A 26,640-nucleotide genomic window follows, 5' to 3' on the forward strand; every position below is an offset into this window, starting at 1 on the left:
TTTAATAATATAATAATAAATATATTTGTATCGAGAATTAAACGTTACTTTTCACAAATACAACAAAACTGAGTGGAAAAAAGCTCAGCAATTGCTATACTAAACAATTGATTAGGGATTTAGTCTTAAGTCATTCAAACCACATGTGAATTTGTATGGCACTGGTAGGTAGCTCTGAGGTCTTCTCTCAAATGTCTCTCTCAGTGGCAATAATATCATCTATTGGCGTGCAAGTGCTCAGATGCCTATCCCTGAGGAAGCACTATCTCACATGTTGATGCCTGTGTCACGACAACAAGTGCATCGCATACACGTCCACTGAGACCACTCCCTTTCCCATACGCATCGGTGACGCCCAGAGATGGAGTGCCGGCGCTGTGCGCCCAATGATAGGCCTACAGAGTACGTGTGCTCAATCAAAACGTGCGGACGATATCCAATAGCATTGGTAACCATAACTTTATATGAAACTATCATCGATGCTATTAAATACCAGCTCTAAAATCACACACCAATTGCCAAAAGTTGGTAAATATTTGAGATGCCTTTAAACAGTACAGCATTGACCCAACGGTGCACTGGCTCTTTGGCACTGACTTACATTGTGGTCATTAACTTATTAATCTGTTCTTAGGAATAGCCAACTGGGCATTCATTTCAGGTTATTAATAGGTTATTAGCATTTTAAGAAACCATACGTTCCTCTCAAGCTTACACACACACACACACACTTAGGTTATGCTATCCTATAAATATAAGATAACCAATAGATTAATAATGATATACATTGCAATATATACCTATACTACCTGTACATATATACAGAATGTATATATAATCTATTTTGTTGACCATTTAAAAGGTCACTAATGAACGGTTCCTCTTTTATATATATATATACGTGTAATGCATTGTATACTCTAATATATGTTAACTGTGCACTACTGGACTACTTATAGATAGCCAGAGCCGCTAATAACCTATTAATAGCTGTGGTAATAGTGTTTTGAAAGGAATGCAATTGAAATTAGACGAATCCATGTGAAGAGATTAACTGTCCATTCAAGACAATAGACGGTTTGCCGACTAACCTAACAATAGGAAAGCCATTTCCCAACAATCATTGAGCCGACAATTAATATATCAAAATAATAATGACAGCAATTATATTGTAGTGTCTTGAAATTTCCAAAAATATAATGTATAAACTTATATCGATAAGTGTATAGACAACTTATAAATTATAATAATTAAATTACTAATAAGTAGTACATTGCATATACAGGTAATATTAATTTTTAAGTCATCTATAAACTAATTCATACTAAATAATATTAATTGAGGTAATAATAATAACAACATTTGAAAAAACTACTACCGTTAAAGTAAATAAAATATTTTACAGTAAAAACAAATATTTATTATATGATAAGATAAATACAAAATGATATTTTTAATATATTTAATAAAAAAATAAATGCATATAACATGTTCACCAATCAGCTGTTCCGGCGGCCAAGTAATCTTTGCGGCCGACACTCGAGGCCTGTTTGTTTTGCATGGCCTCCAGTTTAGGACAGTTAGTGATACGATGACCCAAACCGCCACAATAAGCACATCCCCTTTCATCTCCCAAATCCAAATATTTTTCAGATTCCGATTGAAGTGCCTCAAGAAATGGGGGTAATATTTGTTTGGCTTCAATAAGCAGATGCTTTAAATCCAATAAAATTGATTCTTCGATCGATTTATTAATAAAAGTTGTCGCTATTCCTTGTCTACCATAACGACCCGTACGACCAATTCGGTGCACATAATCTTCAATATCTCCCGGCATATCATAATTAATAACATGTTTGATCTCTTGAAAATCGAGTCCTTTAGAAGCAACATCAGTGGCCACTAAGACATCCTTTTCTGAGCGCCTAAACTCGGCCACAGCGCGTGATCTCTCTTCTTGATCTTTGCCACCGTGAATGGCCACCGCTTCTACACCTTTTAACAACAAATATTCATGTATGGCATCGACATCCTGTTTCTTCTCTGCAAATATAAGAACTGGTGGCTCTGTTTTTTGTAATGTATCCAATAGGTGAACAATCTTCGCCTCTTGTTTAACATATTCGACCTGTTGTTCGACATCCTTTGACGCGGCACCGGCGCGGCCGACATTAACTGTAACCGGTTTGACTAAAGCACTTCTTGCAAAGTTCTGGATTTTCTTAGGCATTGTCGCTGAAAATAATAGTGTCTGTCTTTGGCCTTTAAAATATGAGAATATGGTTCTGACGTCCTCTTCGAATCCCATATCAATCATACGATCCGCTTCATCCAAAACTAAATATCGACAGACATGGAGTCCAATCATTTTCTTCTCCAACATATCCATCAGACGTCCCGGAGTGGCAACCATTATGTGAACTCCTCGTCTAATTAGATCTGCCTGTTCTTTGATGGAAACACCACCAATGCATAGACACGCCCGAAGAGAAGGCATTCCGCTGTGCATCAGTGCTTCGCAATAATACTGTATAATTTCGTAGGTCTGTTTGGCCAATTCACGGGATGGACATATGATCAGACCATATGGACCCTCATCTTTGATAAATGGTAGCGACAGCTCCTGTTCTAAAGAGAACATAATGACTGGCATCACAAACACCAATGTCTTTCCTGAACCGGTAAATGCAATGCCAATCATGTCTCGACCGGACAGCACTGCTGGTAATCCCTGCATCTGAATGGGTGACGGTTTAGTAATTTTTTTCTTTTTCAGTGCATTTATAATACTTTTTGGAAATTTCATTTCTTTAAATGTTTTGATTGGTTCGGGAATGTCTTCGCCTTCGACCAAAATTCGGTACTTTTGTCTCAAAGCTTCGTGTTTTTCTTTAGGTATTTCCCGAATATGTCGCGGCGGTTGCCAACCGGTTTTAATCGGATCAAAGTATTGAATACCTTTAGCCAACTCAGACACAGCCATCAGCGCCTTCTTTTCGGCCACACTTTCCAGAAGTTTTTCTTCCTCTTTCAGTTGTTTCTCAATCGCCGACTCTTTTTTGAGTTCAAACTTTTTTTTCAGTTCATTGTGTTGATCCAAAAGACTGACATTAGATTTACGCCATTCGTCTAACTCATCGACAACTTCGGCAGCTTTGCTTCCATCGGCCGTACGGTTCTCGTGATCATCGAAACCGGTTCGTGACCTTTCCTCGTCGGTCGACGAAACCAAATCGCGGACACGAGTCAACTGTTGGTGCATTGCTTTCTGTCGGTGTTTGACCGGAACGTACGGCACATACGAGTCGTCATCTGATTGATTGGACTCGGATTTCGGAGATTCGCGACGATATCTCTATTGAAAAACAACAAAAATAATGACCAAAAAAGTTTGTGAAACTCTTTGTCATCAAAACCAATGAAGACATACCTTAACGACGGGTCCATCGGTTGATTGGTTTGAATGACTCATGTCTTGGAAAACATTGATTTTATTCGTAAATATTTTGAATACTTTCTATGTTTTTGTTTACTTCAAGTATTTGTTTATTGACGTAATTTATGCTCAAATTGTATATCAATTGTGTTGAGTCAATGTATTAAATATTAATAAATTTATGTTTGTATTATTTCAAACATAAATTACGTCTAACACACAAATGTGTTGTTTAAATGTCGACACAAAACGTGTTTTTTAAATAACAATTAAATTAATTAATATTTATTTGTTTTATTAAAACATTTTTTTCAATCAAATGTTTTGTTAAATTAATTGATTTGAAAAATACATTGAAATAAATAGTTATGAAACGTATTAGCGATAAAAAGTTAGAAAAATTTGAACGAAAAAAGCAAAAAATCCAAACATTTTTGGATCTGATTAGTAGTGATACTAATGGTGTGAACAGCGAAAAGCAGAAGAAAGACAATTATATCCAAACTATTGTTAATAATAACATTGAAAAAGAAGATAATAATGTTTTTACCACAAACTTTAAACAAATGTCTGAATTAAGAAAAAAGTTGTCCAAAAGGTTGGTCACTGAAAGACCGAAAATTTCTGTTGAAGACAAATATTTGGCCACTGAGTCACCCGAAGTGCTATCTATTGAAGACATACAGCAATTGATTTTAGCGACACTTTTGCCTCCACCTCGACTCTCGTGTCCACCCAATTGGTGTAAAGTTTTTAAGCCAACGAAAGCATCAAAAGTGACAATTTTTGTCATCGATTTGGACATAAGTGAAGAATTGTTTTCTGAAAGTGACTTTAAATATTGTGTCCAATTTGACGTCAAAGACGATTGGATTAACTCATTACTTACGGTTCGGTTAAGTAATCGACAGATCGATAAAATGCATAAAAAAAGAAGATCTGACGCTTCAGTTAAATCAAATCCAATTGAAATATCTAATGAAGAGAAGATTTCAAGAACTGAATTGTTGTTATCGCCGCTACAGATGGCCGTCGAGAAGTATCCGCTGTCTTCAGACAAGTCCTGCAAAACGTTTTGTACTCTTAAATCCAATTACATTCCCGTTACTAATAGATCGCCGTTATATGCCATCGACTGTGAGATGTGTTTCACAACAGCTGATAAACTGGAAGTGACCCGTATTTCTGTTGTCGACGAGAACTGTGTCGTCCTTTACGACACATTAGTTAAGCCGCCAAATGAAATAGTAAACTATTTGACGAGATTTAGCGGAATTACAAAGAAATTGTTGGATCCAATCACCACTACCTTAGAAGACGTTTACAGAGAGTTAGACAAACTTATTCCTGAAGATGGTATTATTTGTGGTCAAAGTTTAAACAGTGATTTATTGGCTTTGCAATTGATTCATCCTTATGTTATCGATACCAGTGTTATATACAATACATCCGGTTTGAGACCAATTAAATCGTCGCTCAAATATTTGAGCAAAAAGTTTTTGAATTTGGATATACAGAATCACGAGAGTAATGATCGACACAGTGGTCATGACTCGGCTGAGGACGCGATAGCGACAATGAAATTGGTTAAACTGAAGCTAAGTATGGGTCTTGAATTTGGAGACAGAGTATTGTCAAAAGTGAACTACCACTGCAACAGTATGTCAATGAATCAGACGATTTCTATTAACAACTTCTTGGAGACCCATAACAAGAAATTAACGCTTTTCTATGATTATGTTGATCTCGACTGTAGCGACAAATTGCTTGTTATTTACAATTGTCTTAACAAACATAAGACACAACAAGTCTCAGAAGCCATCAGTCGATGCATTCATTCAGACAAACAAATATGTATTCTTATTCATAAAAATGGCAAATGTTTTATTAAATATTAATTTTTTAAAAATAAATGATTTATAATAAATTGTATTTTTATTAATGCTTTACGAAATTATATTTTAACTAAAAATTTTATTAATTTATACCGTAATCTATTGTATAATAAATTTTAAATCTTATTATATAGATTACGGTAATTATACTATAATTAAATTTGACATGAAATCATTTTATTAAATTTTTTATATCTAAAATAAAATTATTTTATAATACATTTATAAATTATAATACAAATTATATAACATAATAATCTTTGAAAAATAATCTCACTTTTAAATATCAATTGAATCAAATTATTTATATTTACAAAAATTAAGCCAAAAGAGTGATTCGTTAAAATTTTCAATAAATCATTAGTGAATGTAGTTTTGCATGAATTGAAACAATGAGTTACTGTATAGAGTATTGATTGTATTTGTGCTATACTTATATATTTGAAATTATTTTAATATTTTATTTCAATATTAATTATATTAATGACTTGTATTTCTTAATCATTATTTCATTCATTTGGATTTAAAGAGCACCGTCTGTTGAAAGTCTGTCCTATTTCTCTGATCCAATAGTTAGCAACTATTCAATTGTAAAGTCATTTAAATAGTAATAATAATTATTATTAATGATTTTTAGTTACTTAATTGAATTTTTTTAATAAGTGAAATATTTACCCCATTTTTCACCCATCAGTACAGGACAGGCCCCGTGTACTGTGTCTTCAATGCCCTCACCATTTCTGTAGAGGTTATACCAGAAAACTGCAGCACCTTTTTCTGGTGTAACTTTAGTACCCAATCGAGGAAATACAGTCGAACCACCTTTGATAACATCTGATAACTATTTAAATTTGAGAATTAGATATCAAATTAACTGATATATTGATTAATATTTATAATAAATTGTTAAAAAACACGACTAACATAAAACATAAGAGTTGCTGTCCGGTCACCGGCTGCCACTTCACGGGCTGGCGCCAGATGTCTTTGATCTTCTGGTCGGTCGACTATTAGATAGTCATAGTGAGGCACATAGTGGCCACCCATACCATAATTGGCAATTTGCACTAATTCACAGTGACTTTTATCCATATCTACTGATAGACCGGTGACGGCTTCGACTCTATGGTTAAGATTAGCGACCATTTTATGACTTTGTGGCGAAAACCAAGCCGTCTGACTGGTTCTCACTTTTGATACTTCGTCGTCGTGATTCTCTGTTTGAACTCTGGCTCGAGTCAACTACCGGTGCCCATAAATAACAGTTAATTTAAATGATATTCAATAATATAGTCATACCATAGGAATTGCCAAATCTTTATAAGTTTGCATCTCATATTCAGTCATCAAATCGTGAAACATAACTACTAATGGATTTTCGTTAAACACTTCCACTTTGATGGGCTGTAGTATGAGTAATGGATTTCCTTTATTTGTTAAATAGCATTTTAAATTTTTTTCCTCTTTAGCCGTCTAAAAAATATCAATTTATAAAATAAATAAATTATATATTATTTACTAAATCTAACGTTTGGTATCTTACTTTAAGATTTTCTCCGCGACATAAAGCCTGGTAGTTGTGATAATCATCTGACTCGCCCTCAACTATCTTCAATTTGGTGGCACCTTTTATCCGGTTTTCATTGAAATAATCCGTATAATTTTGGTCAGTCTCCAGGTTATCGTGCTATAAATTAAATCAAAATTATTTTTTAAGAATCAGTATTAGTTAAAAATTTATGAGAATTATAAAACTAAATTATCATACAATTTCAACGGCCATATTATAAAACGGCATAATTTCCTCTACCGATGCCGTCCGGTTGTCCTCCCGATGAGCTCTAATGAGCGCCTCCTCAAACCACTCAATTGAATGACCGTAATATCCATTATTAAAGGAATGTTTTCCCAAATAAAGGCAGTCCCGGGCTTTTAAATTGAGAATATTTTTTAAAAATTATTCATTTTTTATTTATATATATATAAATCCGAATAAAATTTTACTAATAAATAAATATTATTGTAAAACTAGTATTTAGACTTTAAGGCATAATATTTTATTTATAGGTTAATTAACAATAATGGGAATGCAATGGTTTTTATTTATATGAATAAACACATACCCGTCATCTCAACGTTTGTTTGATAGCCTAAGATCTGGCCTTTGGCTAAGTCAGTCATATTTAGATTATAGGTATCCTGAAGTCTGACGAGTGCGAGGGCTGCCCCGTGAAGGTCCTCCTGACTCGGCATAAATGACTGATACACATCGGTTAGCTCTTCAATTTCTGAAATAATTTCAATCATAACATAGACATACAAATCATTAAGTGGTCTAATAATGATATTGGTATCATATTTTTGTTAAATACAATAAAAAAATAAAAATAATTTTCTGTAATGAATTTCATTATCAAAAAAGACAAGTTCAATGACAGTCTATTTATAAGTTTTTTTAGTAGTTTTCAAGATTTTCAAAAAGTGACATTAATTTAACAATAAATCTGTTTGTTTGTACAAAGAAAGCAATGTTTTTAGAAAAAAGTTAAATTTCTGAAAATAACTACCAAAACAACAACTAATATATTAAAACAAAATAATAGAAAAAATTGCGATAATTATTGCATTAAAGTATAGTTATATTGATATACTAATAGTATTGACAAAAACTAAAAATAATTAAAATAATTAAAAAAAACTTTTGATTACTATTCCAGAGATTTTCTTTTGCCATAATGTTCTCAATTCTTCTCCAATTTATTGTCAATCGTTTAACTAATTGAAACGCTTGTATGGGATTTCCTACGATCTCATCGGTGGCAAACTTGCCGGCAAACTCCTCCCGACCGGCAGTGTACGCAAACTCATGTAAATAACTGTTAATTAAGATATTTGGTTTAAATCATTTATGTTGATATCAATAAACAATATGATGACCACTACCTCTTGATCTCATATAATTTTGCCTCCATTTTAGTCAAATAGTCACTCATTTCACTAACCAAATGTCTTTCACTAATAAAATGTATCATAAAATTGATAAATTTGCTGAAATTAGATTTAATCGCATTATTTAAACTTTTGACTTACAGATGCATAAGACTCTGGAGATGAGCTGTTGAGCTAAAGATATCACCATTTGTTTTGGCCAAACATAGTGTCGCAAACACAAGGATTGTTCGCATTTTTGTCAATTTTAGTTGTATTTATAAATCACTGTTGAATCAAATCTGACAAATAATATAAGATTACACATATAATGAAATTACAAAAATAAATAATATTAATAGATTGAAGATTTTTTAAATAAGTTTATTATAATTCAAACATTAAAATATATGATAATTTTTTTTGTTTTACACACAGCGGTAGTCTATATATTAGTTAAGATTTCATAATATAAAATTCACATTGAATTGCATTAAATTTTAAGATTATAAAAGTTTTGTCTTAAAAATAGGTTGAGTTCGCAGTCGTGAAATAAAAATATAAAAATCAATTATTTTCTGTTTTATACCTGTATATTGTTGTTTTCTTATATTTATCTTTATTATTTTCATATAGTTTTTACTATTAAATTTTAATAAAAAAAATTAAGCTTTAAAACTAAATAAAAATAGGGAACAGGAGATGAGCGATGCTGTTAAACAACTATAAATCCTATAGTGTATCCATCAATTAGATAATAGATTTGCAAATATAAAAAACAAATTAATAAAAAGCAATAATAATAATTGCTTAACAATGCTATTGTAAATAATTGAAAAACTTTCATTCCTTATATTTAAATAATAGTAATAATATTAAAAATGGGTTAAAAGTTAGTTAAGTAAAAAAAATTATTTACGGAAATGATTTATTCAATATTTTTTATGTATGTAAACAAAACAATATTGAAAATTATTTGATAATTTTTGAGCATCACTTCCTTTTTTTTGTTAGTTTTTTTGTTTTGTTAAAAGAGAAAGTAATAAATGTCAGTTAAAATAATTATTTAGCCGACAATTTATTCTAATAATCGTAAAAAATTATTTATATAATTACTATACAGTATAAAACTCAAAAAATTAGTATTTTCAACATTTGTATCTGTAATTTCAGTATTTGTAATAAATGCTACTTTTTTGTTTGTAATCAAACAAATCTTATTTTTATTTAATTAATGTGATTATATGAGATGTAATAAATTACAATTAAACACAAATATTTTATATATAATTAAATACATTCTCATCCTATTTGTATAAATATATAGATATTTATTATTCATATTTTATATATGATGTGCGTCAATAAGTTATTATTATTTTTAAAGTGTTAAGTAATATTTTTTAACAATTACGAAATTTAACCAATCACTTTTTAAAGAAAATAATGATAATAATAGAGGTAAAATATAAGTTATGTCAAAATAATAATGTTAAAATCTTTAATTTCACGACATATTATATTTAACACTAATTTGATACAATGCTTTCAAATAGTGTCTATTAGTTTATACTGTAGTTAATAACCCATTAAATCCTAAGTTAACTATTATGTGTTATTTTTTTAAAAATATTTCTAAAAATTAATTAATAACACTTAAAATATTAATTAACTAAAATAAATCAACATAAATATATATTATTGTCTAAATTATAAATAGTTTGTCATTAAAAAATAAATTAAATTATTTATATTAATAGATATGAATATTTGTAAAATAAAAAGAAATAAATACATTATAAAATATTTGGTATAATTTATAGTTGATATACACTCTAAGTTTAATTTCTAAGAGGTATTGAACTCAATTTCACTCTTTTTAATGCAAATAAATTTAATATAAATCAAGTTTTGTAAAAATTAATTTAAAATAATTTTAATACAAAATAGTATTGATTGGTATAAATATATTTATATAATCATAAATATACACAAATATATAATTATATAAATTATTTAGATATTTATGATTTAAAATAAATAAATATTTATATTAAAAATTAAAAATAAAATAAATAAACTTACCTTAAAGATTTATTGATACATTAATTCTTATTTTAAAAATAATTAAAATTTTTACTTACGAATGTTTTAAAATAATTTTGAAATTTAGTTTATAATAAACAAATAAATGTTTATATTATTATATTATGTAAAATTATCCATATTTATAATGTTAATTGTATTATTAGAATCTTAATAACAAATAAATAATAATTTTAGACAATTCACACTAAAAGTTAAACTGAAAGCAAAATTTATGCACAAAGATTTAAACTGAAAAATTTATTTCAATGAGAAACCACACACCAAATCAAGTGCTAACAAATCAATGTTTAATAAGAAACAGTGTTTGCATTAAAAAAAACTTTTTACAAAAATTTATTTTTAGAGTCGTTGTGACCCATTAAAGGACTTGTTTATAATATATTGGATTTAGTATACTTTAGTATTGTAGACGCGTTATATAATGTTGTTGTTGTTGGATAACTACAAGTTATATAATCGACCGGTGCTTAAACATATATATATATATATATATATACAGTACTCTTAAATGTAGTCTCTGAGGATTGGCAGTCAATTGCTATATATTTATGTAAAAGTATCCCAAATAAATGTTTGTATCACTTAAAAAAGTGTAACTAATTTTTGTTTTAAGAGAATTAAGAGAAACTTGTGTTCAAATGATTTTATAGTCAAGAGATTGTTATAAAATAAGATCACAGAAAGGAAAGTCAACCACAAAAACAACAAACATTATTAACAAAACAATAATAGTTTTTCTTTACAACAGTATATAACTATTTATACTATTGATAAACGCATGAATTGTATCACAATTTGTACGGTATTTTTCAGTCAACTTTCCAATCGGTTATTGAATAGATATGTATGAATCATATGATATGAGGAGTGACTGATTTTGTTTGTGACATATATTTTTATGGTGAAACATATTTTTACTTAAAACTTAAGTTATAGTATATAATGATAATTATCAAACAAAAGTCATTGATATATAAAATATCGAAACAATTAATTAATAATAAACTCGAATATAACTACAGTATAGTTAAATACAGGCCATGTGAGTACATGTATGTAAATGTTAAATATATACACTGTATATATTTGTATATTGCATGTGCTATGTCTATGAGTTATACTCATTGAGTATATGCATGAGTGGACAGGTATTAGACTTTTAGAGAAGCCATTCACTCGAGACACTAGTGGTTTGTTTCAATCTATTCACTGCGTAGTCTCTGAGATAACTGTGCTTTTATATAGTCTTACAAAAAAAGTATTTTTGAATTTTAATAAGAAATTAACGATAAGTAAACTCATCTTCATTTTTAATCAACAATAAATCCCATTTCTTTTGTCATCAAAAATGACATGAATTTAAAAAATAATTAAATAAAATAATATAATATAATTTTCCATCAAATACTTTATGTAATTTGAGATGAAAAGATTTTAAGATAACAATTTGAGATAAAATAATAATAATACTAGTAATCATCAAATCATGAAATAGTGGTTTTAATATGACTTTTCTCATTGAATATTGCATTAATATATATATATACACTGTTTGTTATATTATACAGACAGGAGTGGTTTTCAATGCTTTTTAAATGCATTAAATTTTTAAATATTAACACACATTTTATACTGTATTAATGTTTTTGTGATTATTATTAATGCTAAAAATATTTTTGTTGTAATCTCTCTTTTTTAGTGGTTAGTGTGGACTTATAAATATAAAACATATTATACATACAAATAAATATTGTAATAAATATAGTGTAATTGACCCCCAAATGTTAGAAAAATTTACCAAATTTAGGACACAGTTAACATTGATGTTATATATCATCAACAATCATTAGATAATCAACATAATAGCAAAATATTGTGTTATATATTTTTAAAAAATGTTTTATTAACAATAACAAGTTTATCACATTTAAATCATTAAATTAAATGCGATAAAATTCCCATTTACACCAAATAAAAACAATTATTTAAGAGTTAATGAGATTACATTGAGTAATTTAGAGTAAAAATTGTAAATGTTAAATTAATTTTTTTTATAGATATAACGTTAAAAAATAAATATTATTAATTAAATGTATTTAATTATTAATATTTAAAAATTATAAATATCAATTTTTATTACTGCATAAATAGTTTATGAACTAATTTAGAAAAAATTAAATAAGTTTCACCTAAAAACAATAGATACTAAATATTATTATTTATTTAATTTTGAAACACATGATTGAATTAACTGTCAAAATAAATCCATATCTATTTACTAAACATATAATTGTATTTAACTAATTCATTTTTGATAAAACATAATAATACACAATTGTTAATACCCATTATGTAAACATTGTATATATAATTTGGCATCAATTGACGGTACCTTAAAATTGAAATAAAAAACTTTAGAAATATTACTATCTGGAATAAAATTAGTTAATTATAAAAAACAATTTTTGATAAGATGTTTGCTTGTATTTAAAAAAAAATTATGTTATGTTAAAAAAGTTAGTATTTATCTAAAATCAGTTATACATTACTATATTGTAAATGAACATAATTTGATAATTTAAACTTAAATTAAGTTTCACGTTATGCTAACTAAATACTATTTTTTATTTTTAACAAAATTATTTGTGATTATATTTATAATTAAAATATTACGGAAAATAAGTGTTTTCTAAATGAATTAATAAATACAATAAATAAATTCTCCAAAAAATCACGGATGAAATACTGTGCTATATATTAAATAAAAAAGTATGAATTAATTAATTGTTTGAACTAATATACAGTAAATTATAATAATTTTTTTGTGTTTTCACTTCTTTTTTCAACTTAATTGAAAGTTATTATGCAATTTAATAGTTGATAATAAATTAAAATACATATCTCTATATTAGTGATATTTATGTATTGCTAAAAATATTTTTTGAGTATTATTTTATTATTTATAATTTCATACAATATATTTAATATACATAATATATAATGTACCTGTATATTAGATTGCATTAGATTTATCGAGAACTTATATAATTGATGATATAAATAATTTTTTATGTGCATAAAATTTATTATTCAAACAATAAAGTCATTAATTTGAATACTGTATTATTATAAAATAAAATAAGATAATAAAACATTTAGTCATACTTATATAAAATAGCTTAATGAGTGTAGACTTTTAATAATATTGTGTTAACTATGATTAATTAAAGGTATAATAAATTATCTAATTATATATATATATATTTAATATAAATAAAACTACTGTATATAACTAATTTAAATTGAACCATTTTACTATTAATTGACAATAATAAATTTTCTTATAAAAAATTAATTAAAATTATTGAAAATAACTATAAATAGAGTATATACTGCACAATATAAAATATATTATAAATTATACAATTTCTAAAGTTGGTTTATTTAAATTTAAATTAAATTGAAAATAAATTAAGTTTTTTAATACAACTTTACAATAAAAACAATTTCAATAGGCTATATATAACTAATCTATATTGATATCTATTTTACTAAATATACAAGTTTTAAAAAAATGTATTATAAAACTAACAATAAATTTACAGAGTCTGTAGATTTAAGTGAAACTTGTATTTCCCACACAAATAATATTTTCAATGTTATTATCATATGATATGTATTATTGTATAACACATGCGCTTATAATCCGATGTTTACATTGAATTCAATGCAGTCATTCAATCAATCATTCATTTAATCATTTAAAACACTAATTAATTGATATTTTAAATATAGTTTATTATCAATTTTACTATCATATGGTGTGTGTGTTTGGATTTTTAAACCAAATATTTTATTTATTGCTGAATATTATGAGATTGTTTAACCACAAAAATAATAATAATAATAATAAACTGGTTTTATAATTACAATTAATTTTTAAAATTATTTTAATATCTATTATTATTTATTTGCATTTATTATATTATATTTTAATTTAAATTCCGGTATTTAAAATAATTGAAAAATAGCGAAAAATTGATTGGCAAAAGTTGTTATAAGTTAATAATTATAAAGTTTAAAATAATATAATTTATTTGTGTATTAATTATAAATATTTTTAAAAACTAATTTTGATTAGAAATTAAATTATTTTGTATTTGAAAATTATGAGTAAAAAATGGTTAGAAAAACAAATCAAAGGCTTATTATTAGATATAACCGGAGTTTTATATGAAAGGTATTTAAACATTTGAAAAATAAATTTTTAGTATTATTTCGTAGATATTAATATTGTAAATAAGTAATTAATACTTAATAGGATATATATATATATAGAAACTTAAAAAATTAAAATTATTTTTTAATATAAAAAATAATATTTAGAAAATATTTGTATTTATAGTGGTTGTGATACAGCTATAGCTGGAAGTGTTGATGCTATCAAACGGTATGTATTTAATTATAGCGCTTAACTCTATAATACTGTATAAGTATTCATAACATTTTATATTACATTAGATTTATTTTGAATTAAAAATTATTATCATTTAATTAGATTTTTACGTTTATAGTTATATAGTTGACATTGATTATGATAATTAACATTAAATAAGATATTTTATATAAAAAGTCGTTTTAATACAAAGTTAATATCGCGGTATTAATTAATTAATTAAATTGTGATATAATAGTGATATAATACATTATACATATTAACACATCATAATTATAGTAATAATCAAAAAAATATATATAATAGTTTTGCTGCAAATTTTGCATTTAAATTTATATAAATTTTATATTAAATATTTTTTGTACAAAATTTACTGAAATAATAATTTTTTGACACAAATTTTTATTTTAGCTTACTTTATTTAAAAATTACTGAAAATAAATTTGATTATTTAATATTATATAATTATTTTGAACTTTTCAAATGTCATTTCATATTTGATTAGTTCCAATAAAAAAAATTTTTGTCTAAAATGATAATACATATGTAGTTAAATTATTTTTTCATACAATTGTTTTATAGGAATATGATTGTTATTTATATAACAAATTTATCTTAAATTAATTATATCATTAATTTTTATAGTATTTATTATCAATATATGTATTGACATTACTTTGTTTAAATTGAATAGAAATATGCATTTTATTTATAGCATATACTAATTAAATTTGTTTATTTGATTGATTGACATACATATAGACTCCGGCAAAATGGCATACCTTTCCGTTTTTGTACGAATGAAACGCAGAGAACCACCGATTCATTAGTCTCCAAATTAAGACGTTTTGGCTATGAGTTGGACAAATCGGAAGTGATAGCACCGGCACCAGCCGTACGACATATGCTTATCAAACAAAACTTAAGACCTTATTTATTAATCTACCCGGGTATGTCAATGTTTAATTGGTAATAATATTTCATTGAATTTACAATCAATTATTTTATAATAACAGAATTAATGCCCGAATTTGCGGACATTGACCAAAGTAATGCCAATTGTGTGGTCGTTGGCGATGCGGCACAACATTTCACTTATGATGCGGTCAACAAAGCCTTTCAATTGCTGTTATCAATGAAAGATCCACTATTGATCTCAATGGGAAAGGGGTATCTAAAGAGATCATCTATTATCACATCGTTTAGTTGTATTCAAAAGGTGTTAATTAATTTTTACGATTCAGTAAATACTATAAAGAGGGCAATGAATTGGTTCTGGATTTGGGCGCCTATACTGCAGCACTGGAATACGCGACCGATAATAAAGCTGTTATTATGGGAAAACCAGCCAAAGAGTACTACATGACTGCTATCGACTCTATGAATCTCAAGCCCGAGGATGTAGTTATGATTGGTGACGACATCAATAGTGATGTTGGAGGCGCACAGCAAATGGGTATAAAATAATTTAAAGTTTATTTGATATTTTGTTTATAATAATTATTGTTATTAAAGATATGAGAGGACTTTTGGTCAGAACAGGCAAATACAGGCCAAGCGATGAAAATCACACAACAGTTAAACCAGACGCCATTGTTAACAATTTGGCCGATGCTGTCAACCAAATATTGACGCACAGGGCTATTGCAAACAACAGTGACAGCTAATTGATTATTATTATTATTAATTATTATTATTATGAACAAATATTAATATATATAACCGTATATAAAATTTATATATTATATAAATAACTTATACCGGTAAACATATTTTAGATTTAACTTACGGTAATTGATCTTGCTGTTTTTTACAAGATATTAAATAAATTTATTCTAGAAGTCATATAATAAAATGCTTTAGTATTACTAATAATGATAATAATAAAATATTTATTTGTCATATTTAATGTTAAATTACTGGTAAGTTTTTATATTTTATTATTATGATAATTACATACAAAGTATTGCCCTAATAGCTGATGTGTTCATAGATATGAAACATAAGTCCGGAGGCATTTATAAAGTTACTGACAAAACGTTTATAAGTTATAAATATACAGTACAGTATTAATACACTATTTTATATACTATACAATGTATGGCAAAAGATATATACAGTATAATACATAATATGTTTTGCATTGAAAATCCTTGACTTTCAATATACCGGTAATTTTATTATCAAATTAATAATCAAACGATTGACGAGAAATGATGTCTTTTTTTTATTAACCAAAAATCCTTTTACAGTAATAAGTGACCAATGATTTAACACCTGTCGACACTCCCTTTTATTTGCATGAAAATTATTTTTTTTATTGTTTATTAATATAATTTTTTCTGGTATATGAATTCAATTTTGAATCTGTAAGTAACTCATTCATAGAAATTATATAAAAGTACAATATATAAAATTACTTTAAAATAAACTAAAGTATCAAATATTTTAAATAGTAACTAAATTTTTGGAAATTTCCAATAATAGTTACGAATTATTAAAACAATTTAAAAATTAAAACAATAATATATATTATATATAAATAATTTAAAAACATTTATTATAAAATGCTTTTTAATCAATAGAAAGCTTTTTTACAAAGGTTTTAATGAATTGCACTATTATTTTCATTGTGTATCTCTCATACAAAGAGTTCACAATATATGTTATATAATACCGGCATTTATATAATTAAATTGATTTTTGTGTTTAATTTTTTAGGTTTACTCATACAATGATATATTGATTTATGTGCTGTTTTTAGTTGTATTACAATTTTCTATAACAATCAATACGTAACTATGTTTATTTTGAACGTATAAATTGTTTTAATATACGTATAAATTACACTATATTTAATATATCACTAATTATAAATTATATAGTTATTTTTATAATTAAATTATGTCATAAAATGTTAGTGTATCTCAATTAATAAAATGTTATATATATCTAATAGAAACTTTTGGTTTGGTTTTCACTACAATTGTGGAGTAAAAAATTAATTAAATAGTTATTGTTTCTAATATGTATTTCTGATTATAAAATAAATAAGTAAAATGTGTGAAAGTAAAAATAATTTATATATATAACGGTTTTCAATAAAAATAATTTTAAATTAATTATGAATATATTTAATTCATTTCTAGGTATACATCAATTGGGGTAATATTCTAATATAAGTTCATATTATAATAATTATTATTATATCCATAAGATATAAATGTGTTTAAAAAAATATCCAAAAATCCATTACATTTATAATCATATTTACTTACAATTATTTTAATTTTTTCATACAATTCAATACAATCACTGATTTTTTCAATTCACAGTTCGTTTCAATCACCAAAAACTAACTTAAATCTCAATTCAATCGATAGTAAATCTCAATATATTTTTATTTTTAAAAAATTGAAATTTTATTTTTTGAGAAATAAAATTTAGGGCAAAAACTGTTGCGTTTAGAAATTGGTTTAAATTCATCATCACTTTATGTCTTCATTTAATTATTTTTAACTAATAAAAAATAATGTTATCAGTTATTTGCCTAATTAATTATTATAACTTAATTTTTTATTATAACATTTCGGGTTTTCAACAATAAATATTGTGCTTATATTAAATAATTATTAATTAACTTTAATTCTATTTTTTTTATTTCAGTCATAATAAATGTCATCTAATAAAATGAATTTTAAATTTAATTTATTAAATATAACTTAAGATAAATATTAGATAATAAATTAGATTTTATAAATTAAATTATATATAAAAAATTTTGACTTCTATATCAAAATGTTTAGGAACTCAATTGACTGAAAAAATATTTTGATTTTATTTGTAAATCGATTGAATTTTACTATTATTTCAATCACATTAACATTTCATTTCTCCAAACAAATCACTTTATCCAATAATTTCATAGAAATGTGACAATAAATATGTTTTTTTTGGATCAACTTATATGTATTAAATAGTAAACAAATATCAAATACATGAGTAATTGAATTATCGTTTTTATAATAAAGATATACTAATGATAATAATTATTATAATAGATATGAATATCAACTGATAAGTTAATTCAATGCCAAAATTGAATATATTTTGTCACATATTTAAGGGGTTATAAGTGCATAGAAAAGCATAAACACAGAGAAAGTGAGAGCAAAAGAGGCGTTGCTCTGAATATTGTTTTAAACATAAATTGCATTCAATTAAATCGTTAAATTCAAAACTATTATATTTTTGTATATTTCATATAATATCTGTCTGTATGTGTGAATGTGTTGTTGTTATTGTTGGGTGGTTTGTAGGATTGTGTGTGTCTTGGTTTCACATTATTTTAATTACTATAACTAATACTAAGATTACCCGCATATCAATTGGCCACATAAGACATGTGCAATGGAGTCAACATTAGCTCAAAGGCGGCCCCCTTCAAGTTAGCCCCTCTCAGATTGGCTTCGTGTAGATCAGAGCCCGAAAGATCACAGTTTTCTATAGAAAAATATAAACACAATAGAAATTAGTAAAAAATTATCATTTAGTAAAATAACCATGGACATACCTAAATCAGCGCCGGCTAAAACAGCCCCTCTTAGATCACAGTTTTGCAAATTAGCATTTTTAAGAGTCGCAACCCTTTAACAACAATTAATTAAAATTAAAAATATGATAATCAACTAATATGTTACCAATAAAATTGTCATTACCTAAGATTCACACCAGCCATTTGACTGCCCTCTAAATTAGCGCCTTTAAGATTGACGCCCTCCATATTAGTCCTATTTCCGTGCGGTTCCTCCATATTTGTACCTAAATTATTGTATCAATTATCAAACTAATCCATTTGGTTTCCATGAAATCTTTTAAATGATTGGCCAAACACTTACCCCTAAGGTTGCAATTTTCAAGATTAGCGCAAACCATTTTGCAACCGAAAAGAGTGGCCCCTTCTATATTACTGGATGAGAGGTCAGCCCTTTCCAGACAACAATAACTTAAATTTGCCCCCTATTTAAGGTAAATTGAAATCATTAACCGATAATTACAATATAAATTTAATAGCCATACTTGGAGTCGGGCGCCTTTGAGATTAGCATATTTGAAATTAATATAACTTAAATCAAGACGTGATAGGTCAGCACCGGCCAAATTGACGCCCTGGAAGCGCAACTCAGATGATGTGGCCGTTTTGACAATTGCATTGATGACATCACGTCTAGTAAGTGGTGCAGCCGTCGAGTCTGGTATCTCATCAATGATCATAGACTCCAATTCCGGTATCAATGATGTTATGCCATAAAACTTGGCCTCTTCCAGAACTCCCTGAGGGTTAACATTGCGGTCGACAATGAGCTGACCGTGTCTTAGATAACCGAGAATTGGTTCAAAATATTCAGGACTTCGATCTATAAGAAAAGCGCCGCTCTTGTCCTTTGGTGACGGAAATATCATTAAGTTTTCATTTTCGATGGCAAACATTCGGGCCAACATCGAGTTCGGCTCTTTAGCTACTAATGTACTTCTGGTCGTCGAAAATATCTTTCCGCCGATATTCAACAAAATCCATTCATTCATTGGGTTGGCGTTTAACACACTTCTGGACAAAACAAAACATTTATTTAATTATGTTTTTGAGACATAAACAAAAAAACCGGTGATTGTTATCAACTAAATGTCGATTAAATTACTTTTTATTTTCTTTGTTGGCCTCAGAGTCCGTCGGTTTGACGAAGTCCTGGTCGTCCGATACATATAGTATATCGTCGTCTTTGATGAGTTTAATGTCATCAATCTCTCCGCCCTCTTTGGTAAAGAAGCGTTTATATTGAACTCCAAACTTATCCGACGCCGAAACCAACAACTCATCCAACGAATTGGTCACCAGAAAGACCTATCAATAAGAAAACAACAATCAATGGATGGATGAGTCGATGGATATGTCCATCGCTTACTTTGCCGTCGTGTGCGGTGCCGTTGCGGAAGATGACCACCCGTTTCATCGCTTCAATAGACGTCAACAATAATAATCATTGAAATGAAAAACTAAATTGAAATTAATGGCAAAAAACAAACCATAAAATCAAATCAAATGATCTTAAAAGCAATGATTAAAAAAGCACTGAAAAAACACAACACTTTTGAATGCAATGTTTAAATGAAATGTAAAACTCAAACAAAATTAAAGCAATAATTAATTGAGTGTTCAGTAGTTGACTGACAGCTATAGCTATAAGTAGTGCAGTGTTTGTGTTGTCGAGGAATTGGGTCAACGCTTACAAACACTAAACGCATAACAATATTAACAACACTTACGGTATATGTTGTTATGTATTATATAATCGATTCATTGCTCACTCACTCACACACACTATACAGTATTAATAGTATATTGTAGTGTATATACCATTAGAACTATTGCTTTCAGATACCAATCACAGACAATGTAAACATATGATAGACTTTTACAGTACAACCAGTAATAGCCATATCTGTCAAACATTACATAACAATATATCAATTGGCGATAAAACTATTGATATTACTATCAATAGATGCCCTTTCAATCATATTATCAATTAAATTAATATTGAATTTTAATTATCAGTAATCTATTAATTTTAATCCAAAGTGTTTCTTATTTTAAAACAACTGACAAATTATTGATATATTGATAAAATGAAATTGTGATCAAAGAGTAGACATTATTATAGGTCAGGTTAAGTCAGGTTATGTCAGGTTATGTCAGGTTATGTCAACTTTTTTCAAATTTTTTTAGTTTAAGAAAGTAATTAGTTTTAGTGATACATAAAATTATTAATACATTTAAAATACATTTACCGGTATAGATATAATTGAATAAATACAGTAAATATAGATTAAACTCAATTTATGTTTTAATAATTTATTTTTAAATAAAAAAAAGCATTGATTTAAACGTAAGTTCGCAACAAAATCCTTAACAATTTGCTTCTCCTGATATGTGCGGCCTCTTGGAGTACAACATCACTGTTGTTGGCGTTAAGCTCTAACTGACCCATCAATTGAATTGCTTTTGTTTTCCTTTCATTTTCACCTCTTCTTGAATGTAAATTAATGAGAAACTCTAACAAAGTCGTGTCCCAAATACACTCATATAAGTCATCGCACGAGTCGTTGCACACGCGCTCAGACAGAGCTTTGAATGCCAAACCATAGTTGGGTTCGCGGGTCAGCTGATGAAGAAGTGCTGCCTGAGTGTGACAACACATCTTAACGCAGCACTGAATCATACGCTGAATAATCGGCTCTTCTTCAGTGTATGAATAACTAAAACACGTGAAGTATTTGGTTTTAATCGTCAATATTAATAAAAAGTATTTGATTGCATCGGCAAACTGTCCGTCCATTAGACACAACTCTGCCCTACATTTCAGTAAATATACTTCATTTGGTTTTTGACATAAAAATTGATCCAAAAGTTTATTTAAAGTCAATTGGACTGCGTTTGTGTCGATACTTTGGATAAACGATTGGACTAAAGATGTCGGCCATAAAGTGTTGAATTGCAATGGAATTGTCAGTTCTTGAGCTGAATTGTCACGAATCAGATTAAGTAGTTTTGAAAAACATGATATTATAAGAGTTATTACTGTTGTATCCTTGAATTGAGACACAAAACTGGTAAAAGAATTTGAAAATAAAAGAGTTGACAATTTGTTGCTATTGTTGTCGACAAACATATTTGTAATCATATCCCAAAAATCCTTAGCTCTGACAACAGTGTTTCCATTGGCAGACGTATCAAACGCTAACCAACTAATAGCCGATGAAAACTTGATTAATGGAACCGATGAAACATTAAAGTCTTTTAGAGTTTGTGGAAACGATTCCAAAAGAAATAGACAACAGAGTTCTGTCAATTCAGACCAATCCTTCATTAGATTCAAATTGTCAATAGTTCTCAATGTATTAATTGCTTTAACTCTCAAATCATTGATATGCCGTTCATCAACATCAGTGGTATGAAAATGGTATTCCATATCTGTCCTAAATATCTCCCATTTAATGACATCAGCTAACTGTGGAAGTGATGCCTGGATGTCCTCGAATAATGATAAATATAAAATTCTTGACTCAACAAAAAGCTCAGCATTTCTCAGTTGATTTGCTTTTGCAAGAATTAAATGGCATTTGTCGTATTGAGTCTGAGACATATTGTGAAGATGTTTACTTTGATTCAATGGTAAAATCCATTTGTTGTTAATCATAAGCGGATGCTTTTTGATCTTTGAAACCAAGTCTTGTATCGTCTCTGGATCTGTAGCTTCCAGTAAAACAAGTTCCGGTTCTTTACTGATAATATCATCGTCAGCGTCGCCATCAATCTCTCCCTCTTCATACATATCTGATTCATTATCGGAATCAATTACCACTTCCATTGGTTTTTCGTCATTTTTCATAAATAATAATAATTTATTCACTTCTGGATCTAAATTCTTGATTTTATTTGCCAAGTATTTCGTTAGTCTAATCAGTTTATTCCTATGTTTTGTATTTGAATTATGTTTGAAAGCATTCTCTAAAATTCTAATGATTTCAGGCGAATCCAAACTCTCGAAGAAACTTAAATCAAAAGTTCTACCATTCAATAAATCTTCTAATGAATCGATTGACTGTTTGTAGAAATCAATAACTTCAATGTCTTGATCCTTATGGGCTAACTCTACAACCAGATCCCGAGTCGATGTCAATAAATCATTTAAATGTTTCATTGATTCCCTTTTATTCATCGAAATTAATTCAAAATAACGATTAGCTTTATAGTAATCTTCGCGAAAGAAAAACCAACGACCGATATCATAGAGAATATCATCGATTATATCAATTGTATGTACTTTAAGACAACGATTCCAGTGACAAACAATTTCATTACCAGAAGTGAAAGCAAAGCAATCATTTGTTGGCATTAATATCTCAACTTTACTTGACTTTTGCTGTTCGTAAACCACTTTTTCCAAATCTGTTACTGCAATCAAATATTCATCCATTAGTTTCTTCATAAGCAGATCCAGTGCCTCATTAGACACAAAACAAGGATCTATTTGTTGCTGAAGTGTTAAAGGAATTGTCGGACCTTTCAATGGTTTTAACGGATAATTAGATTTAATAATATATCGCAAAATCCATCGATAGTAGAGAATACAAGCAAATAGTTTACAACCGGTGGGACTGTTGTTTTGGTCACAATAGCGGATCAGTTCGCTCAACAAAAAATCTTGTTGTGTCGGCGGGAGATTAGTCTCCAATAAATTCAAATCCCACTTCAAATGTGCCATAATTTTGAACGACAAGTGCCGGATGGCTGTACTCTTCTTGCAATCCATCGCTTTCTTGATCGAGTCTACCGTTTGCTGTTGTGATGAACTAACCGCTGAAGTTGTCTCATCATTGGATCCATTGGTATTCGTGGTCGTCAATGACGACAGTGAAGTGGTTGAAATGGTCAACGCATTGGTCAACAGTTGTGATATCAATTCAAACAGATGTTGACTGGACTTGTCTGCGGAAACCAATTGTGTGTCCAAAAGTTTCGGTTGCAATAAAAATTCAAACCACAAAATCTTCGTCTCAGATGATTGAAAACCATTGCTTTGGATGTCAGTTGTTGTTGTTGTTATTGTGGCCATTATTTGTGACCACTTTTACCGCAATAACTGTTGAACTGATTGTCAATCTATTGTCGAAACAAAACATCAAAAATGTATGTTTTGTTTGTAAATAATGTTTTAATATTTATTAATAATTCAATTAAGTGTTCGTTAATAGAAAATGTTAACTAATTTATGTGAAAAATCAATAGAAAATAATTACAGTTTTGTTAACTATTTTTGACGTTATTTATTGTTTGCTATCAAAGCGCCAAACATTGAAACAGTTGTCTGTATTGTCAGTCTTTGTGGTCATCAATCAAATCCAGTGATAATCCCATTGAATTCAGCGATGGATTGGTGCGAGTTCTTAGCCGAAGATGAACTCATCGAAATTATACCACTATTTAAATACAACAAACAGTTGAATCTAATTAGTGGTGATTTTGGTCCATTTCGACCGTCGATTCCCATCAAAGTTCCCGTTTGGTTGGCCTTCAATCTTCAGCGTCAAAACAAGTGTACCATTTGTGTACCCGATTGGATACAAGAGTTGCCGCAACTACAGGAACAACAAGAGGCGGACAGCGAACGTCTAGTCCCGATGCCAGACGATCAGTGGCGAGAACTGCTAAAACTTTTGGAGCAAGAGTTTCAATCGTCGGTCAACTGTTCGGAACTTATTGAACGCCGCGAAGCTATTCTTCGTCTTTCCGCTCATCAGTTGTTCCGAGTGGCCAAACATAAGGAGCAGCTGTTCATCGGTGATGTGACGCTCAACAACGCGACTAAAGCCGAGTTACAGTCCGTGAAACCATTAATTCAAAAGTGTTTTCAATATTTACAACAATTGAGGACTACTTTAGCCGATAGTCAACACAACAAACAATTAAGTCAAATGTGATTGTATTTTCAAATTTGACATTTGATTACATTTATTGATTAATTTGTAAATTAATTATTTAATAAAAATAGTTTATATATTACTGTAATTGATATATCATTTGCTATATAACTCTCAATTTGTCTCTTTGTTTAGATTTTTAAAAAATATCTCTCAAAATGACTTAAACATAGAAAAGTATTTTTGAAATTTATATTTATTGTAATTATAATTTATTAATTATTTTAATATTTTATATATCAAACGTTACACCTAATTCAAATTTTAAAAATACAAAATACACCAAAAAATAAATATTAATTTAGGTAAATATTTTGTAATTTATACGGAAATTTACTTTATTTTCCCTCAACTTGGAAACTTTTTTAAAAAATTGATTAAAAATACAAAAATAAATTATACGTAACTCTATACTTCTCATAGAAACGAAAACCTTGCTTAATTATGATATATATAAAATTGTGTAAATTATATGCCAATTCAAAATTAAATAAAATGTATATTATAAGTCAATTGATTAAATATTAAAAAATAAAGTTTTAATAGATTGCCAAACATTTTGAAGATTATTAGAAAAATATGATTTGTTTTAAATTTATATTTTATAACAAAATAAAAATTTATTTTCTTTTAAAAATTTATTATAATATATAAATTTGCGTAATATTTTAATGTTTACTAACTCTACATAAATATTGATTTCATTTCAATAATAATAATATTATTATTTTTATATTTTGTTAAATATAATTTATTGCTAATAAAGTGCATATTTAACTGGGAATACATATATATTATATATTTAAAAAATAAAACGATAAATTATTTTAATTTGTTTTTTTTTGTATAAAATTATAATAGATAATGTAATTAATTATCATACATTAATCGTAAAGTATTTCCCATAAATTTAAGTAAAAAGTTATTAATTTAGTGTATAAAGTATTGAATGAAAAAAATGTAAAATAAAATTGAGTAACAGATTTTTACTATTCAAGTTATTTTATAAAAATTATATATATATTTAATTTCAATACTTTTCTAAATAGTATTAGATAATTGATAAATAATATAATTGTCTCAATTAGTTGACAATTAGATAAAATAATTCGCATCATTGGTGGTATTTAATCATTTATTTATTATACAGTAATATTAGTCCAATTAAGTCAATACGTGAAAAATTTTTTCATTTAAATTAAATATATATATATATTAATGAATTCTCTAATCATATTAAGTCATTTGTAATAAGTTCTTCAAAGAGTATAATT

At 27.5% G+C, this 26,640-nt stretch overlaps 7 protein-coding genes across 8 annotated transcripts; 3 read left to right on the forward strand and 4 right to left on the reverse strand.

The window, feature by feature from the left end:
- Positions 1 to 1,484: 1,484 nt before the first annotated feature.
- On the reverse strand, positions 1,485 to 3,570 carry LOC128964526 (ATP-dependent RNA helicase abstrakt-like). Its single transcript, XM_054311143.1, has 2 exons — positions 3,431 to 3,570; positions 1,485 to 3,355 (listed from the first exon to the last, which is right to left on the reverse strand). Exons 1-2 carry the CDS (start codon positions 3,470 to 3,472, stop codon positions 1,493 to 1,495), a joined length of 1,905 nt encoding a protein of 634 aa, XP_054167118.1. The 5' UTR covers positions 3,473 to 3,570; the 3' UTR covers positions 1,485 to 1,492.
- A 182-nt stretch (positions 3,571 to 3,752) lies between these two features.
- On the forward strand, positions 3,753 to 5,334 carry LOC128964777 (RNA exonuclease 5-like). Its single transcript, XM_054311414.1, has one exon. It carries the CDS (start codon positions 3,805 to 3,807, stop codon positions 5,332 to 5,334), a length of 1,530 nt encoding a protein of 509 aa, XP_054167389.1. The 5' UTR covers positions 3,753 to 3,804.
- A 506-nt stretch (positions 5,335 to 5,840) lies between these two features.
- Positions 5,841 to 8,516, reverse strand: LOC128964778 (prolyl 4-hydroxylase subunit alpha-1-like). The gene is made up of 10 exons (XM_054311415.1): positions 8,422 to 8,516; positions 8,275 to 8,346; positions 8,041 to 8,207; positions 7,455 to 7,619; positions 7,100 to 7,260; positions 6,875 to 7,003; positions 6,631 to 6,804; positions 6,256 to 6,573; positions 6,007 to 6,172; positions 5,841 to 5,911 (listed from the first exon to the last, which is right to left on the reverse strand). The coding sequence occupies exons 1-10, from the start codon at positions 8,514 to 8,516 to the stop codon at positions 5,841 to 5,843; spliced, it is 1,518 nt and encodes a 505-aa protein (XP_054167390.1).
- Positions 8,517 to 14,532: 6,016 nt separating this feature from the next.
- On the forward strand, positions 14,533 to 16,522 carry LOC128964533 (phospholysine phosphohistidine inorganic pyrophosphate phosphatase-like). The gene is made up of 6 exons (XM_054311153.1): positions 14,533 to 14,608; positions 14,774 to 14,818; positions 15,587 to 15,774; positions 15,841 to 15,994; positions 16,069 to 16,280; positions 16,340 to 16,522. Exons 1-6 carry the CDS (start codon positions 14,538 to 14,540, stop codon positions 16,489 to 16,491), a joined length of 822 nt encoding a protein of 273 aa, XP_054167128.1. The 5' UTR covers positions 14,533 to 14,537; the 3' UTR covers positions 16,492 to 16,522.
- Positions 16,523 to 18,922: 2,400 nt separating this feature from the next.
- Positions 18,923 to 21,125, reverse strand: LOC128964531 (BTB/POZ domain-containing protein KCTD9-like). 2 transcript variants are annotated; one of them, XM_054311151.1, is made up of 8 exons: positions 20,909 to 21,125; positions 20,788 to 20,837; positions 20,524 to 20,726; positions 19,904 to 20,432; positions 19,723 to 19,843; positions 19,543 to 19,645; positions 19,398 to 19,471; positions 18,923 to 19,327 (listed from the first exon to the last, which is right to left on the reverse strand). In XM_054311151.1, exons 2-8 carry the CDS (start codon positions 20,833 to 20,835, stop codon positions 19,209 to 19,211), a joined length of 1,197 nt encoding a protein of 398 aa, XP_054167126.1. In that variant the 5' UTR covers positions 20,836 to 20,837; positions 20,909 to 21,125; the 3' UTR covers positions 18,923 to 19,208. The 2 variants fall into 2 exon arrangements, with proteins under 2 accessions (XP_054167126.1, XP_054167125.1); XM_054311150.1 differs by having other exon boundaries at positions 20,788 to 21,124.
- A 624-nt stretch (positions 21,126 to 21,749) lies between these two features.
- Positions 21,750 to 24,603, reverse strand: LOC128964523 (integrator complex subunit 8-like). Its single transcript, XM_054311138.1, has one exon. It carries the CDS (start codon positions 24,499 to 24,501, stop codon positions 21,766 to 21,768), a length of 2,736 nt encoding a protein of 911 aa, XP_054167113.1. The 5' UTR covers positions 24,502 to 24,603; the 3' UTR covers positions 21,750 to 21,765.
- Positions 24,604 to 24,723: 120 nt separating this feature from the next.
- Positions 24,724 to 25,443, forward strand: LOC128964534 (DNA replication complex GINS protein PSF2-like). Its single transcript, XM_054311155.1, has one exon. The coding sequence runs from the start codon at positions 24,815 to 24,817 to the stop codon at positions 25,364 to 25,366; it is 552 nt and encodes a 183-aa protein (XP_054167130.1). The 5' UTR covers positions 24,724 to 24,814; the 3' UTR covers positions 25,367 to 25,443.
- Positions 25,444 to 26,640: the final 1,197 nt, after the last annotated feature.

Source organism: Oppia nitens, unplaced genomic scaffold (assembly GCF_028296485.1).
Source record: "Oppia nitens isolate AA-2021 unplaced genomic scaffold, nextdenovo-longstitch-racon4-pilon3 scaffold9_pilon_pilon_pilon, whole genome shotgun sequence".
NCBI lineage: Eukaryota > Metazoa > Arthropoda > Arachnida > Sarcoptiformes > Oppiidae > Oppia > Oppia nitens.